General features: G+C 35.1%; 1 protein-coding gene across 1 annotated transcript; it reads left to right on the top strand.

Moving 5' to 3' along the window:
• Positions 1–98: 98 nt before the first annotated feature.
• On the top strand, positions 99–503 carry LOC149420541 (uncharacterized). Its single transcript, XM_089636380.1, has one exon. The coding sequence runs from the start codon at positions 99–101 to the stop codon at positions 501–503; it is 405 nt and encodes a 134-aa protein (XP_089492506.1).
• The last annotated feature ends 16,895 nt before the right edge of the window (positions 504–17,398 follow it).

Genomic DNA, 17,398 nt, shown 5'->3' with positions numbered 1-17,398 from the left:
TGTAAGTGAGTGTGTCTGAGTGCGTGGAGTTTTTTTTAATTTGACTGGCGTTCTTTGTTTTGTGTATTTTGTGAGGTATTTTTTGAGGTCTTTTGGAGATGGAGTGGACGAAGGAGAATACCGAAAGATTGATTGAGCAGTATCGTGAGAAAGCAGTACTTTGGGATCCACAACACAATGAATACAAAAACCGTAATAAAAAGCAAGATGGTTGGGCTGATCTAGCTTCCGATTTTGAAGGAAACGTGGATGAGGTGGAGAAGAAAGTTCGGATGCTAATTGGACAATTCCAGCGCGAATTGAAAAAAGGGAAGAGTGGAGACGGAGCTGATGCCCCTTACAAGACCAAATGGATATATTTCCACTCTCTGCTTTTTCTAAAAGATAAAAACACACCGAGGCACCAACAAGAAGTCGGACAGCAGCTCACGGGTGAACTGCAGCAACCAGATGAGTCCACACAGGCGTCAGATCAGGCACAGGTAAACACACTTCAGTTTTAATTAAACTTTAATTAATTTTAATTACATTTTATACAGTTTAATTTTTCAACTTTAATTTAGTAGTTAACTACCTATTTAGTAGGTACCTACATAATAATTATTTGTCACTAAGAAGAAAGTGGGAGGAGAAAAACAATGTAGGTAGGTACCTACTTAATCCCTCGCATTCAGTATCTGTTTTGCCACGGCACTGATCCCTCTTCAGATTGAAAAAAAGCGCTGATTTCATTACGAACCATTCTGCCGACGTCGGAGGGTTTTCTCGGGATCCTTCTGAGCCGCAGAAAGGTATCTGTTGGTTCACCCACGATTCTCCAATGTCCAGGTGTAACTTCACCGGAGGAGGTATCTTCATCATCGAAGGTCCCAGGGGGGGTGTACGATGATGCTGATTGACTTTTTCGAAGAAAGTTGTGGAGGAGGCAACAAGTTAGGACAACATTTTCTGCAGTTAGGGGCTCAAGAAGCAGGGGTTTTCTGAGGACTCTGAATACAGCTGACATTATACCAAATACATTTTCCACAGTGCGCCTTGCTCTGCTATGTCTGCCATTATATATTCTCTGTGGCGAACCTTTTGCTTGTGCCCCCGGATACGGTTTCATCATGTTTGGCAGTAACTGAAAAGCGTCGTCACACACAAAAACGTAAGGAGTTGGCAGTGTTCTCCCAGGCAGAGGTGTTGCCGCTGGCAAATGTAAATGTGATGTTTCAAGAAGCCTCTTGAACTCTGTACTGCCAAACACGCCACCATCAGATATTCGCCCTTGGCATCCAATGCTGACATAAGTAAAACAGTAGTTTGCGTTGACGATGGCCATAAGTACAATACTGAAATACCCTTTGTAGTTGAAATAATCACTACCGCTGTGTTTGGGAGCTTGCAACGTAATATGTTTCCCATCAATGCTGCCACAGCAGTGAGGATAATTCCATTTTTGGTCAAAGTCAGCAGCTAAATCAAGCCATTCTCCTTGACTGCTTGGGGTCTGCAAAAAAAGAAAATATTTCATCATATACTTATTGTTGACAACCCACTTCATTTCTTTGAATTAATGAAATTTGTTTTTCTTTATAGGGGCCAGAAGAGACACAGACAGAGCAAGAACAGTCTACTTTCCTTCCGCCATCTCAAATGAAAAGACCCAGCAAAAAGAGATCCCACAACGACAGTATGGCCAGGGAAGCATACGATGTAATGAAAAAGCTTAGCGCCAGGACCAGGGACGAGTTTGATGTATTTGGGGAACAAGTAGCTATTGCCCTGAGAAATTTGAAAGATAAAATGTTGGTGGTGGACACGAAACATCAACTTACTAACATTTTGTACCACGCAGAAAGGCAAGATCTACGCGGAAGACCACAAGTCTACGGTCATGGAAGCCCACAAGTCTACGGTCAAGGAAGCCCACAAGTCTACGGTCAAGGAAGCCCACAATTCTACGGTGACGTAAGCCCACAGTTGCACCCTAGTACCCAGCAAGTCTACTCTGCTATCAGCCCAGATGCTTACTCTGCAGCTAGCACATCTGCCGAACCTAGCCCCGTTGACCAAGCAACGACTGACTCGTTGAATTTACTGGATATGTAATTGGCTTTTTAATTGTTTTTTTTTTCTTCATTTTATTTAGCATTATTGAAAGTAATAGTATATAAGTTTGCATAATATATATTAAAGTTTGCATAATAAAATATTTGTTTGAATATAATTATTGATATACATACCTTGATTACATCCTTCAAGAAGACAATAAGGGCCCTACAGACTTCAGGAACAATCTTGGAAATACTCTGCTTTGAGATCTTGAATAAGTAACTCAAGCTTTGATAGGAATCACCACTCGCCAAAAATCTCAGAGTAACTGCAAGCCTTTCTCTTGCAGGTATAGCCCATCGATAATTGGTGTCCTGCTTTGCAATAGTTGGGGCAACATTGATCAAGAGATATTCAAAGTCAGAACTGCTCATTCGAGCGAAATTCCGAAAACTCCCATCATCCCTGATTTCCCCACTAAGGGGATCTCTACCGTCTTCCATCAGATCCTCCATCAGGTGAGTTCCACTGTAACGATGTCGAGCTTCCAGCGAAGGTCGCACCCACCATCTGCGCTGAGTTGGTTGACGGTGAGTTGATATAATTACACAGGCCGCGGCGGCCAGCAAAACCTCTTCCTCCGAAGCCATGATTACTACTGAATCCTCAAATGATTGAAAGTGTTGCATTTCTTGTTTCATGAGGTGTGGACGCGTTTGCTAGTTGTAACTTGTTATATAACAAAATTATAAAAGTTGTACAACAAAGTTTATACAACATATATACATGTTTTAAAACAATTGTTATACAACTTTGCTATTTCGTTACCGGTGTGGACGTACCTTTAGAGGTTCTAATAACTAATAACATTAATGATATAGAAAGTTTGTTCGAGTCTTATTAAATTGTTGCATGTCAGTGCTATATTCACATTACATAACCCAGTAATCAAATATAATTATAATCCATTAGGTGCGAACGTACATTGCTTTGGTTGGGTTGATTCAACCTCCGACACGTTTGATGGTACGACGATTTGCGCCATTTTGAATCACTAACATTTGAACGCTCTCAGAATGGCAACAATGACCGCTATGCTCGACTGTTGATGAAAATTTGATCATAATTTGAAACGGGCCGGATAGTCCACTAGAACTAGAACAATCAAAAATGACGAGCAGTGGCGTACGTTGCTACATTTTGCATAGACGCACATTTGCGTACATTCATTGGCGTACATTTTTCTAGACGGTGAATCAGTAACTTCCCGACGGATTCCTCTAGAAACATTTAAGATTTTATTAATACGTTCATCAGAAATAGTTGAGATGTCAGCGTCAATCAAACTCCCGCTATTAGAGTCATATTATGTCACATTAATTTGTTGGCGCCAGTCCCAGGCTCCATCCAAATGGCACCTGGAGCGGAATGTATTTTGACGCCTTTGATTGGAAATTTACAATACAGTCTGCCATATTTTTACGTCACCATTACATAGAATAATATTGTAGATTTGACCAATATCGACGTCTTGTGAATAACGGTCTTAATTCAGGCTCAAGGCCGGCTTTACCTCGCCGACGTTGAACCGGCGTGTAAATATCTAATTATTATTTATATACCTAATACCTACACCTTGTATTTTATCGAATTTATCTCCCACCTACCGGACAGCCGACAGAATTAAGATATTATTTTTTAGGTATCTTTGTATAAATGATAAATTAAAACATGAAAGTCGGGGTGTCAAATTCATCAAATTTTATTTGATGAATTTGTATTATTTCACAATGTCATTAATTGAAAATAATATTATATAGTATATTTGCGACACATTCCAGAGTCACAATTCATAATCGAAACTTGCTTGGAATGGCTTTAGCCGTGTTTGGTGGCCAGGTATGTATAGCCCGCTACTTCCTCACATTCGTCTTCCCCATCTCCCATCCCTTCCCACCACCTTCGGCCCCACAACATTCCTCAATATTGGATGCCATAGTCTCACTGGCTCTAGACGATTGGGTGCGGTTGAGACCTAGTGCGGTTCTCACATAAAAATAATATAAGTATTAAATGAGTGTAGCAGAGCTGTGTGGGTTTTTTATTATTTTATTTTTTGCCTCCATTGCATCTTCGATAGAATCTTTTATTTCCCAGCACTTTACAAGAGTTTGGTTTGTGGTTGACGTGTTAGTTTCACATCTACACATTAGCGAAATGAACTGCCATGTGATCTAAGTCACTTTATGGCGCGTATACACTTGCGAGCCGAACCACGAATCGAGGGAAAGGAACAAACCAACCGCAAACGCAAACCGCCAAGTGTACACATAGCATTTGATATATGCACGTGGCCACACGCCAATGAAGATGTTCTAAAAAAATAACTCGTTTATGAAGAAAACAAACTACAATGCAAAATAATAACCACGCAAAGCCCTCTTGAGATCAATCGCCATAATATAAAATTATTCAATCATTATAATTACCATATTATTATTAATAAACCAGCTGTGACATTCTCAGAAGCATTAATAATGATATGATTATAATGAGACGCCATCATAATAATATAAACTGGAAACAACATAGTCTTGCTCGAGCAATATTTCATTAATATAATCGACAGTGATTATATATGTAGGTAGATCTTACAGATACGTAATTTGTATACTCATTATTCTTTACGTCTGTCATTTCTTAGAATTTTTGTATCATGTTGACTGGTTATGTAGTAAAAATAATGAATGCATGCAAATAATTTCAACACCTTGTCCAAAATTTACATCAATATTATTGTTACCATTTCGCTCAACATAGAAGGCGGGTGTTGCCAGATTCAAAGTTGAAAATAATCTAACGAGTAATAAATTAATAATATGTAGATTGTTTGGTTTTGAAATGACAATATGCTTAATTCTTACCGGAATGCCGTACTGAATTAATAAAATAATTTTAGGTCTGCGTAGTTCTGACTGCTGATACTGTTTCAGTAATTTTATGGTTGTCAATTTATATGTACACACCTAATCGGTAGGTACGTGTATTCAGAAATATCAAACATACATTCAGCTCAAAATTTACGGAGGTACTGACTATCCGTAAATTAAAAATTGAAATATTTATTTGTCTGCGCTTCAACCTAGAAATGTCTCGCCTGCGGCGCTTTTTCGACGTTCCTACCATTGTAAATGTTATAATACATATTTCACTTCCTTTACCTCCAAGTTAAAAGCAAACGCAAAAGTTAAAGCTAAACGCAAGTTAAAAGAATAGAAATAATTCAGAACAGAGGTATGAGGTCTATATTGGGCTGTAGCAGATATACTAGGATAAAAAATAATTCAATAGTCATTCAAGTGTATGGCAACGTTTAGTATATAATACCTTAGTATTTATATATAATATAAAAAAATAAAACGTTACCAGGTGTAAAAATGTTAGTATTAATAGTACAGTATGGACTAGTATGTACTGTAGTTAAAAAGTGTTAATATTAATAGTACAGTATGTCGGTATGCAACTATTGTAGGCTTCCTAAGACAAATTTCAGCAACACAAAATAATATTTGTTAGAAAGGTTTCAAAATGTTCAATGAACTTCCTTTAAATGTTAAGGAAGCCAAAAATCTTTCAGTTTTTCGTGGGTTAAATAAAATATATTTTAAAAAATTAATAAAAATGTGAATACCATATACTCGTATAATATTAGTTAAATATTTTTTTCTACTCCCTTCGCTCCCCCCCCTGGCTTGAAGGCTAGTGACGCCCCTGGTTCCACTTCGTTATACTAGATATACTTTCAGTGCAGCAGTTCTGGGACTAACTACCATGTGTTTTAGGGTGGAGCGGTCTCGTGTGGAGATTTTTTTAGTGATATCGAATTTGGCATGCGCTGGATTGTTGCTCTGTTATTTAATTATTTCAAATAAAAAATATTAAAAACAGACTAACTGAAGCTATTCCTTCGTGAAGTTTATACTTTAAACACAAAAACGACCGAAAAATGTACTTCATATGCAATTGTTCAAGAAGCAATACCAAGTGAAAAAAATATGCTGAACGTTTCTACGACTCGTTCTTGAGTTCAAAAGCTCGACTGTGGAACGATTTGCCGGTTTCTGTGTTTCCTCCCTCCTACAAGATGGGTCTTGAAGAGACCTTACTCTAGTAAAATAACTCTCCACACAGCAGGCCCTGAGAGAAATTCGTCTCCTCAGGGCCTCCTGTGTACTCCACACGAAATATTTCGGATAAAACAAGAACTGCCATCGTTACTTCTATAGGTACTTACTCATTGATGTAATTAGTCTATGTACTTACTACAAGATGTTGTTTTCATTGCACAGAAGTCGTTAATATTATTACCGACAAGTTTTTTTCTCACTTTGGTTCTATTTTATCTTTTATTTAAGGGCGGAGACGGTTTACACGTAGTTTCCGTGAGCACTTAGGCCATAGGCCCATTGTGCTATCTCCCATTATACCTTAATCCTTTAACAACAACCCAGTCCCTTTAATAAAGTTCACCAGGATTGTTATTGGGTATGTGGCTATGTCTTCTTGTTCTACTGTATCTTCTTCTTGTTCTACTGTGTCACCCCAGGTATCTGAGCCTAGTTCCCACCAGGGCAGGACATTGGCACCATATGTGAATTGAAGTCTCTTCATCCTCTTCACAGTCAATAAATGTATTATCTGTAAAATAAATGGTAAACACAAATACAAAATGCGCATTCGCATTCATGGGCCATAGATAAAATTGCACAAACTAAGATTAAAAAATAGAACTCTTGTGGGAGTACCTACAAGATTAGAAAATATCAAAATGAAAATTATACAGTTATAATTGTTAATATACAGAGCATCTTTTCCAACTATGCCGATTTCTAATTCACTCCATCTAATATATATTCGTCATTGCCCAAAATACTTACGCAGAAAAATAATTATACCGAGTCAGTTGACATCTTCAAGTCACTTTTTCAAATTCTTCAATTTCACAAATACAAAAGATTGTTTCTGAGGCAGTTTAGTTGTGTGTGATAAATAATGTATGATTTAATAGAAGCACCTAAAAGGAGTGTTAATAAATAAATAAAATAATTTTAAGCTATTTCAAAGAAAATCACTACAGTAAGTAGGTATATAATATTCCATAGAAATTCCTTTATATTTCCCCGGTAAGAAAGAGTACCAATATTGTTTGTCGATAGAGATAAAGAGGGATGAGTAGATGAAGGTTGTGGTATATTATTCAGTACAAATGAGCCCTGTCCTATATTTGAGAAGGGATAAGGAGATGACAGGTTCATCCATCTTCATCCTAAACCGCATCCCTCGATCACACGAATCAATCATTACATATTTTCTTTAGCATGCCTGAATAACTTGTACTACGTAGTCTCATCGACGCCATCTTTATACTTTTTTGTATTTCGAATTCATCCATTGATTCATTATTTTATAATACATCTTATACGACACTTTTTCTCGTGAAAAATTAAGACAAACATTATTATGATAAATTAAAAATACAACAATAGAATATACTACATTTGATTTAAGTAGTTCCTTGAGATTGCATAGCGTGAGGAATTAAACACACTCTGTCGACATATAATTACTTATAATGTATAATGAACGAAAAAAAAATAAATTATTAGGACGAAACTTTTAATTTTGATATCAAAATACACATGTAAAACTGCACCTATTAACTCCCACTTATGTATTGTAAGTTCCTCTTGTCTTACAATGAGTTTTGTAACTCACCGGGATTGCTCTAGCTAGAAATTAAAATAATAAAAAAAAAATATATTTAAAAACGTTGTTTTTAAAAAAAAAAACAAATATACAAGCATATATGCAGTAATCCTTAACTTTTTATTTTTTCCGACTTTTTGTCCAGGTTAAATCTTCCCCACAGGAAAAACTAAACCCTTCCACACACTTTGCCACAAATGATCATCATATTCAATCCACATAATGTAAGTGCATTATATAAGCATAATAAATACAAAAACAACACGTCAAATCACCAGAGATCAAATGGGAAAATAATTCATCGACTCCAGATATTTTCATATCAGAGGGTTCGGCTCGGTAGAACTTCTAATTGGACCTATAAATCCTACCGATCACTCAATATAAATATTTAAAAAACTTTCGTAATCCTACATGTATTTAAAATGACTGATTTTTGCATTTTTATGTATAAATTCGTTGACAGATTTAATACGCCTAAATTTTGAATAAGAGAGAATGCAATAACAAATGGTCCTAATATTTTCATAGTCTGAGAATGCCAAATTATTTTAATTTCATTTCCTAAATCTGTGTATATAATATTATTATTTATTATGATTATAAGATTATTAGACCATATTAGTATGCAGATATTTACATATATTTTTATACGTAATACGTTAAAGACCAATGGGCGTTTGAATAAATAAATAAATAATTTTATAACCTCTCCAAATCGGTACTCCCATAAGAAAAATATTAATTTGATGTTGTTATATTATTTTATTTTCTTTTCTTTTATATTGTATACTTTCTATATTTCTTTTAATTTCTTTTATATTTCAAACTTCATATATTCTTTTAATGTACTGGTAGCAGAAGTCGGGGACGCTCGAGGAAGACATGGCATGATCAAGTGAATCAGAGTCATGTCAAGAGTCAGAATAATAGAAGAGTATAAATGAGACGATGTATAAATGTGAATGAGGCTAGAGTGTGTTTCAAGACCGAGTTGTTTGGCGGTCCGTCCTCTCTGCCTACCCCTGCGGAAAACGGCGTGATGGTTAGTTAGTTATAAAATCAACCACCACAACACGGGCATGATCCTGGCTTGGTGGTCTAAACATTCTCAATGACTGCAAAAAACAATGCACTGAATAAAGAAAAAAAATTAAAAATGTTATAAGAGAAGCAGTGGTGTCACGTGGTGGTAGGCATCTAACCGCTGGTCACGGGGTTAAATTCTCTCATTAGTTTATTATTTATTAGGGATTTATATAAAATATTGCCACAGCATAAGCTGATATGAATAATGAACAAGTGAATAATCATTATCCAGATTTTGTCGAAGAACATGCAACTATTCTAGCATTTTTCTTTACAAGAGCTTCATTGCTAGTTTATTTTTGAACACATTTTGCTATTTACAAGTTTTTTTTAATAAAAAAAAATTAAATTAAATTAGGTACTTAAATTAAAAGTTTCTAAGCAAAACCTGCTGGATGACGTAACTGTGATAAACAAATCGAGTGATTCTTCAACGACGAAACAAACACATCACCTACTTTTATTAATTTTGTGTCTAATTTGTGTTTATCTAAGTGGAATCTTGTCGTAAGTTTATTAGTTGTAAAATAATTCTTATCAGTTTCCAACTGAATATTTGCTATAACGCCATCTTTGTAATAAAAATAAATCAATATCACGTTACAACTTGAAGTTATTTATGTAGATGGCGCTGGCATCGCAATTTATAACGGGGAATTTTACTCAACGTGGTGGATAAATTGTAAAATGGTAATCATAGATAAGTTTGTTGTACGACTTGTGATTTGTTTTTTTAACATACTATTTAATATACCATAAAATATAATTGTTCAATATCTTGTAATAAACCTTCAGTTTACCATTGCAATACAAAAAAAACCGCAATTTCTTAAATTCTATTTACATAATATTTATACTATCCGACTATACATAGTACCTTAGTTACCTGTTAAATTTATTATTTTACTTTGATTACAGGTACCTTCCAGCTTGCAAGGTCTAATTTCTTCTTGGTTGACGTTATAAAAGTTAATTAACCGGAAAATCGGTGCAAGGTAGATTGATTTCGATTCCGAACAAACTCAATCACAATGATTTTGAACCCGCGTCGAAATTTCTACTTCCCACGCACTGTGATTGATCGAATAAAGTCTATCTTCCGTTAAATGAACGGGATAAAGAACCACTATTGAGGTTATGTATAGGTGGGTAGCCGCGTAAGAAAGTAAAACCAAAAAAAAATGGAGGAAAAAACAAATATTTCACTTCTCAGAAACCAATCTGCTAGAGCAACTAGACATACTAATTTCGGTTGGAGATGTGTGCTTGCGCGCGTGATTTTAAATATTTTTGGATAATGCGTAAAATTATTCAAGTTCAATGAACTTCAAAAATGGATGGAACTGATAAGTATTATATCATATCAGAGAAGCGATGCAGTACCTACCTATATTTTTTTATAGTGATAATTGTACTAATTCTACAATAAAGTTTAACAATAGTGTTCATTCCAATGATAAATTTCTGATTATTCGTATCATGTTTTGATTTTTGCTGTAATCCTGAGGCAAATTAAATGAATTCAGCTTCACAAATCCTACAATAAGAAACTAAAGTGACATATCGTGGGGTTACTGCCAAAATTAAATATTTTGTTTTTTTAAGTTAGCGATGATTTTAATGTTTATGCATTAGAATCAACGTATGAAATAAGTGTGGGCCCCTTATGTTGGTACGTAGGTGCTTAGCTAGAACTTTTTTTCATAACTTTGTAACTTATTTTTTTTTTACAATTAGGTGATAATCAAGAAAAATATTATAAAAGCAATTTTTTAATTTAAAAATAAGAATGTTTGTTTAAAAAAAACATTAAAAAGATATTTTTTTAAATAAAATTAACATTATTTCCCAAAACTTTGATTGTATAATGAAGATCAAACTTTAAAATTGGGTTTACTACAAAAATATGTTTATCGAAATTAGCCACTTTTGGCAGTAACCCCACGATATATTCATATAGGCAGTGCTTTTTTTCCATTTAACGCGGTGGAACGGCGTTCCGGCACCTTTTTTCACGGTTTTATTTCAAAATCTATTAAACGAAAAAATATTTGCGCTTAAGTAATTACAATAATAATTCGCTAAAATGATAAAATAAGGTACAGGTGGAAGCCATTTTGAATGTTGGCGTGTTAGTGTTAGTGAAGTAACCGTATAGTTTAAATAGCAAACCTGCGTATGTAACTAGCTTCATACGTATGTCTTTGCGTATTATGATTTTGACAGTTTGACGTTTATCGCATGGCGGCATCTGCGTATATTGTTATTTACGTTTGTTTAGTCAGTTTGTGTTACGATTACGTGTTGTGCAACTATTTTATATATTATTTAGTGCAACTCCAAGTTTAAGTATGAAAAAAATTTCCTATTACTTCTCAACCACCGGCAGCGGCGCCGATTCCGTAAATAAAAAGCTCAAAACAGTAACAGAAACGATGACAGAAGATATGGAATTATCGGTACATGTAGATGTTCCTGAATTATCTCGAGCTGATCTCGGGGATCAAGGTTGAACTCAAAACGATTGGCCAGACTGCTGGTCATTAGATCAAAAAAACGATTTTTGCTCAAAAAACGAATGGTTGAACGTACACAAAATGAAACTTGGCTGCACAATTTGCAGAAACGTTGGAACTCTTGGAACTGAAACGACAATGGGAATGAAAATATCCAAAGAATGGGCCAATAATGAAATTACGTATTCTGGGAAAGAGAGGAAGCTACAATTGGGGTCACTTCGAAAAAAAAATTTCGATCACAGAGGATCTATTGCACACAAAGCAGCGTTAAAAATCATTTCTGAAGCCAAAAATAAGCGGATTGAAAATACTTTTATAAAATCGTTATCTCGCGAAAAAGTAATAACTCCAAAAAATTTTCGAACTGCATATTTATAAAGTAGCTAAGGAAAATCAATCATTCAATATGTTTGAAAGTGAAATTAATCTCCAAGAGCTAAATGGGATCGAAATGGGTCATATTCTCCATTCCACTAACGCATGTATCAACATTGTAAATCATATATGTGATGAAATGAGAAAAAATGTTTTCAAAGAAATTGTTCAATCGAAAAATATAATTTCTTTGATAATTGATGAGTCTACCACCATAAGCCAAAAAACCACCCTCATTGTGTATGTTCGATGCTGTGTCGAAAGTGTTGGAATGAATTCACCAATTAATTTGTTTTTGGATTTGATTGAACTTAAAGACGTAACGGCAAAAGGAATATTTGAATCATTACTCCAATCTCTTGATTTATATGGGATGACAGAAGAATATTTAAAAAAATATTTAGTTTCGGTTGCATGCGACGGCGCTGCTGTGATGTTAGGTTCTAAAAATGGAGTGAAAAAATTGCTGACGGAAAAATTTCCTTCAATTATAGTTTGGCATTGTGCTAATCACAGATTAGAATTATCAGTAAGTGATGTTGTAAAGAAAATTTCAGGGATCAATAGATTCAAATCATTTATTGATAAACTTTATGTTTTATCGTCGCCGAAAAATAATAGAGAGTTGCATTTATGTGCAGAATCACTAGGCGTTGAGGTACTGAAAATCGGAAGAGTTTTGAGTACCCGATGGGTGGCATCTAGTTTTCGTTCAGTTTCGGCTGTGTGGAATAATTATGAATCCCTTGTGCGTCTTTTTGAAGAAGCGATGAATGACCCTACAAGAGATAAAAATGACAAGTGTACTTACAGTGGCTTAAAGAACAAAATAACATCAACAGCATTTTTATTGGATCTAGCATTGATGTGCGACGCTCTCCAAGAATTGTCGGAACTTAGTTTGGACCTACAAAATCGCAATGTGAACCTTTACATTGCAAATCGAAAAATAAATGAACTCGTTCAAGTTTTTGAAGAAAGAAAACAGAATTTTGGACCCTATTATAAATGTGCTGCAGCTGCTATAAGCAATCTGCATTTTCGTGGAGTTTTACTTCACGAAAAAGTTTCTAAAAATGATCCTCCTATTGATCCGAAAATATTTTATTCCACGTTGAAAACGTCAATTGAAAAAAGGCTGCTAGATAATAAAGATGTCGAGTTTGCACTTTGGGCTCACGTACTTGACCAAAAATATTGGCCTGAAGACATTGATAATCGGTTGACATTTGGAGAGATGGAAATTAGAAACATTTCGATCAGGCTACAACTAGATGAACGAGAAATGATTCGTGGATTTCGCGAATACATTCTCGAAAAGACATATTCTGAAAAACTCTTGCGTTTGGTATATGCTCTGAATTCTATTCCCATTTCTTCAAGTGAATGTGAACGGGGGTTTTCGCAAATGAATCTTATTATTACCCCAACAAGAGCTTCGTTAAACACTAAAACAGTTTCGGCACTCTTGTTCATCAAACTCGTGGGACCACCCTTGACACTTTTCGATCCTTCAAAATATGTTGATAGGTGGTTACTTAAAGGAAGACATTCGGCCTTAGACTCTAACACTAAGAAAAGGAATCGAGATGATGTATCAGACGAGAATTGGAAAAAACTTTGGAAATCACTCTAAACTTTTATTCAAGTTCATAAATAAATACATTACATATGTGTATTTACAATTATATTTTAAATTTAGTCTTATTTGTACAATATATTTCAAATATAATGTATGTATTTTATTGTTTCTGTAGCTTAGTCTTGACTAAAATAAAAAATTATCGTAAAAATCAACCTTTTTTTGTTCGCTTCGTGGCATGGCTCCTTTATTTCATTTAAGTGACATTTGAATATAATTTTATTTAGTAAAAAGCTTGACATGAAGTGAGTTCCGGCACCTTTTTTTAAAAAAAAAAGCCCTGCATATAGGTATAAATCAACAAACGTAATTCTGAATATGCTTGTACAAGTTTTATTATATATACACGTAGAATCAACAAATCGTCATTTAAAAACTATTAAGCTATAAACTATGAGTAGTATTATAAGTGGCTACCTCGCGGGTCGGCCGGCCGAGTGTATTAATAATGCGGACAATTTTGTGTCAAGCTGCGCTGCGTCGACTCTCACATAAATTACTTCAAAATTTTTTTGAAGTGAAACTTCTTTAGGCGCGTAATTCGGGGACGGAGTAAAACCGAGTCAGGATCGACACGAAAATGCGGGTACCCCCACCACCGCTCACCGTTCACTGTCCCTCTCTCACCATATGCGCTTGTTGAGGTGGGGGAGCCGCTCACGAACGTTCTCTCCCGACACGGGACAACAATCGATGCAGTTTTTGCACGATTCATTAAGGATTTAAGTGCTCATGTATATATCTCGCACTTTAGTTACCATAACCCAATTATCACGACATTAGGAAATGATATTCATGAAATTGACAATGAAAATGGCACATGATTGGTAAATTGTCATTGTAATTTCTTTGTAATTTTTAATTGTAATATTGTTATTTATGTAATATTGTATACTTGTGAATAAATTGAAAATTTTTGGAACTATACATTAATCGAACGTCATTCATCTATAAGAAAATATTAGAAAAAGCAAATCCATGCTTCGTCGTTGAATTATTTAACCTCTAATTTTCAAACTAACCTAAGAGAGAAAATAGAGATGATGAAATGAAAATAGAGAGAGAGGAATACTAGAAGTTTCACTTCTGTCTTGCGTAGGCTTGACACACCCACTTTTTTTTTTTGGAATTCTAGCTAAATATTAAAACTGTTTTTTTTCATACCAACCGACGTCACGCGTACCCCATCGGATGTTGATCGTTTTTGCGGGCTTTAAATATTTTAACTATGAAATTTGCATTTGTAAAAAAAAATACTCGTATTTAAGTTAGAAGGTTATGAAGGTAAACTTTCATAATAAAAATATTGACTAGATTTTCTTATTATAATATCCCGTGATTTTTCAAGTTTTCATTTATCATATGGCATAATGGTATTTTTATATATTTTTTCCAATTTCCAATCCAAATGGGTTTCTTCCAATTTTAACCACCCCTTTTAAAAACCTCTTCGTTTGCAAGTTGATGATAAAAACAACAACAAACAGGTAGGTACTAAACATAATATTATTAAAATTCCCAGTTTCCCCCAAACATATACCAACATTGCAATAACAGATGTAGATAATGCATAATACCCCAGAAAATGCACACATTAAAAAGGGACATTTGTAATTCAACCATAGTTGGTAAAAGTCTACCAGTCGAGTGGAGTTTTTTTGCTTAGTGGATTGAATAAAATATTGAGGGGGATAGAAGGGCGCCTATTTTCTGTAATATATAAGATGGCTACAGGCGCCACTCGCCCTTATTCCTACTGAATTAGACACGAGTAGGTACCCCGAGGTATGTAGGTACTCCCGGGTATGTAGGTACCCTAGATAGGCATGGAAAGAGGGAGTCCATACTACAACAGGGATGAAAAAACTGGCGCACTTTTACACTGATATAAAAAAAAAGATTATGCAAGGGGCGGAACGCGGAAACAACAATGACTTGGCCTTATTTTATCAAATGGCGTGCGCCAATAGTGAGCGATTACTTATAACAAATCTTTTACATGCTATTTTTAATAAAACGTGTTGATCACAATAGTAAATAATTCAAACAATGGCCATAAATCAATTTAATTTCTAAGAAAAAAATGAAAACCTGCAGCACAACCACACAATTGAGACAAGGAAAATAAAACAAATTAATAAGACTCTTTTGAAAAAAAAAACCTCAATCAAAATTCATTGATATGCGGAGCAATGAAGACATTAAATTTAAATTTATTTAAAAAAATGTTATTGTAAAATATATTGATATCGATTGATTGAATTGTGACATAGGTAATTATGTATCTATAAAAAATAAAACTTAAATAAAATACGTGGTCAAATTGTTAGCAGCTTGCAACTTCTTGAAAGCGCGCTTCAAGCTTCGGTCAGTGGCTGAGTTGGCATCACGTTTGGGTCCCACCCAGGTGTAGTGTGTTCAATTTCTCGGCTGGCTAAGTCCCTCAAAACAACACAAGCAACATTTTCCGCTTACTATGGTGGTAGTAGGAGATTTTCAAATATTCATTTCATAATCATTCATTTGGCGGTAAAATAATAACGAACAATATTTTTTCGCTGCACGTAAAATACTCATATTTCAAGATGAGACGAATTTACGTGAGGGTTTTACAAAGTAACTATGTACTGTGTTAGTGGTTAAAACTATTATACAATAATTAAATAAATAAGTACTTAAAACAGGAAACAAAAATCATAAGTAAAGAATGGGCTTTATTTTTTTTATAATTTGGGGCCCATGAATTTTGGTCGTTATCTCCGGAAATTGGTCTTAATTAATGACGATGACTGATGCCACTCGCACCTATTTTCTTAAGTGTCAGCTACACTACTCGCTTCGACGCTTCGACGAAGTCCTCGACGAAGTTAGCCGAAGTTCGAAGTGCGTGCCCACACACTCGTGCAACTTCGCGAGTAACTCAGTCCAACTCATTCGAGTCCTTTGACTCGGGCGCATTTACCGACAACAATCGGAAGTCGGGCGAAGCGAAGCGAAGTTGCCCGAAGCGAAGTGAAGTTCGTGCCCACACTATCGTATTCGGTCAACTTCGTTCAACTTCGCGAGTAGTGTAGCTGGGCTTTTACAATGGCAAACGAAGACACAACTTCAAGTAGAAACTTGCCTATCATTCAAATTTTACTGTCGCAATGAAGACATTTCTACGTAAAGATACTACACACGATAGAAGCAGGAATGTAGGATAGATTCGGAATTTTGGCACTGAAATTTTGTGGCTTGCTTGTTGAAATGCCAGTTTTTTAAATTTCACGTGGCCTATGTAGTTGCTCTTTTTAGCAAGATTTAATTTTAAGAAAAACGAATTTCTAGTGTAACATTGGCCCCCGAAAAACGAAAAATCAGATCTCCAAATCAAGAGGTAATTTTAGTGCTCAGAAGAAAACACAAATTTGAGGCGAAATCCCAAAATTATATACATATATCGATAAAATGACATTGGCCCTTTAAGAAGCAAGCCACATAAATAATATCAATAGCATCAAAACGTGGCTTTGTTGCACGGATTCCATTCAATTATTATTTAACCTAACTTTACTGCTAGTTGCATTGCCAAATACGAAATGCATACCCATAAATAAAACTAACTATAAATGGCGGACAGCGGAGATTACAGAGTTAGCATAAATTAAAAACATGCAAAAATGTGGTAGGCACTTAATAACAAGTAGAAAAGTTCAGCATATAATATGTATTATATACGTTTTAGGGTTGACACAAAATAATTTATCGAATATGAGTTTGCGCAATCGCAACATTTGATCATCTATAATCCCCCTCTATCTTTTATTTATTTGATAGTCAACATTGCACGTTAGTATGAATTTTATGTTCCCCTTTGGTTGACGTCCGTGCAACGTTACGCGGAACCACCACGAAAATATCGATCCTCTCAACCAACAGGGGAGGGATGACTCCCTCTCAGGACCAGCGAACTACCCACGTCGAATTA

This window comes from Hesperophylax consimilis, chromosome 10 (assembly GCF_061612785.1).
Source record: "Hesperophylax consimilis isolate HC1 chromosome 10, BYU_Hcon_1.0, whole genome shotgun sequence".
NCBI lineage: Eukaryota > Metazoa > Arthropoda > Insecta > Trichoptera > Limnephilidae > Hesperophylax > Hesperophylax consimilis.
This window is presented reverse-complemented; position numbering and strand designations above follow the sequence as displayed.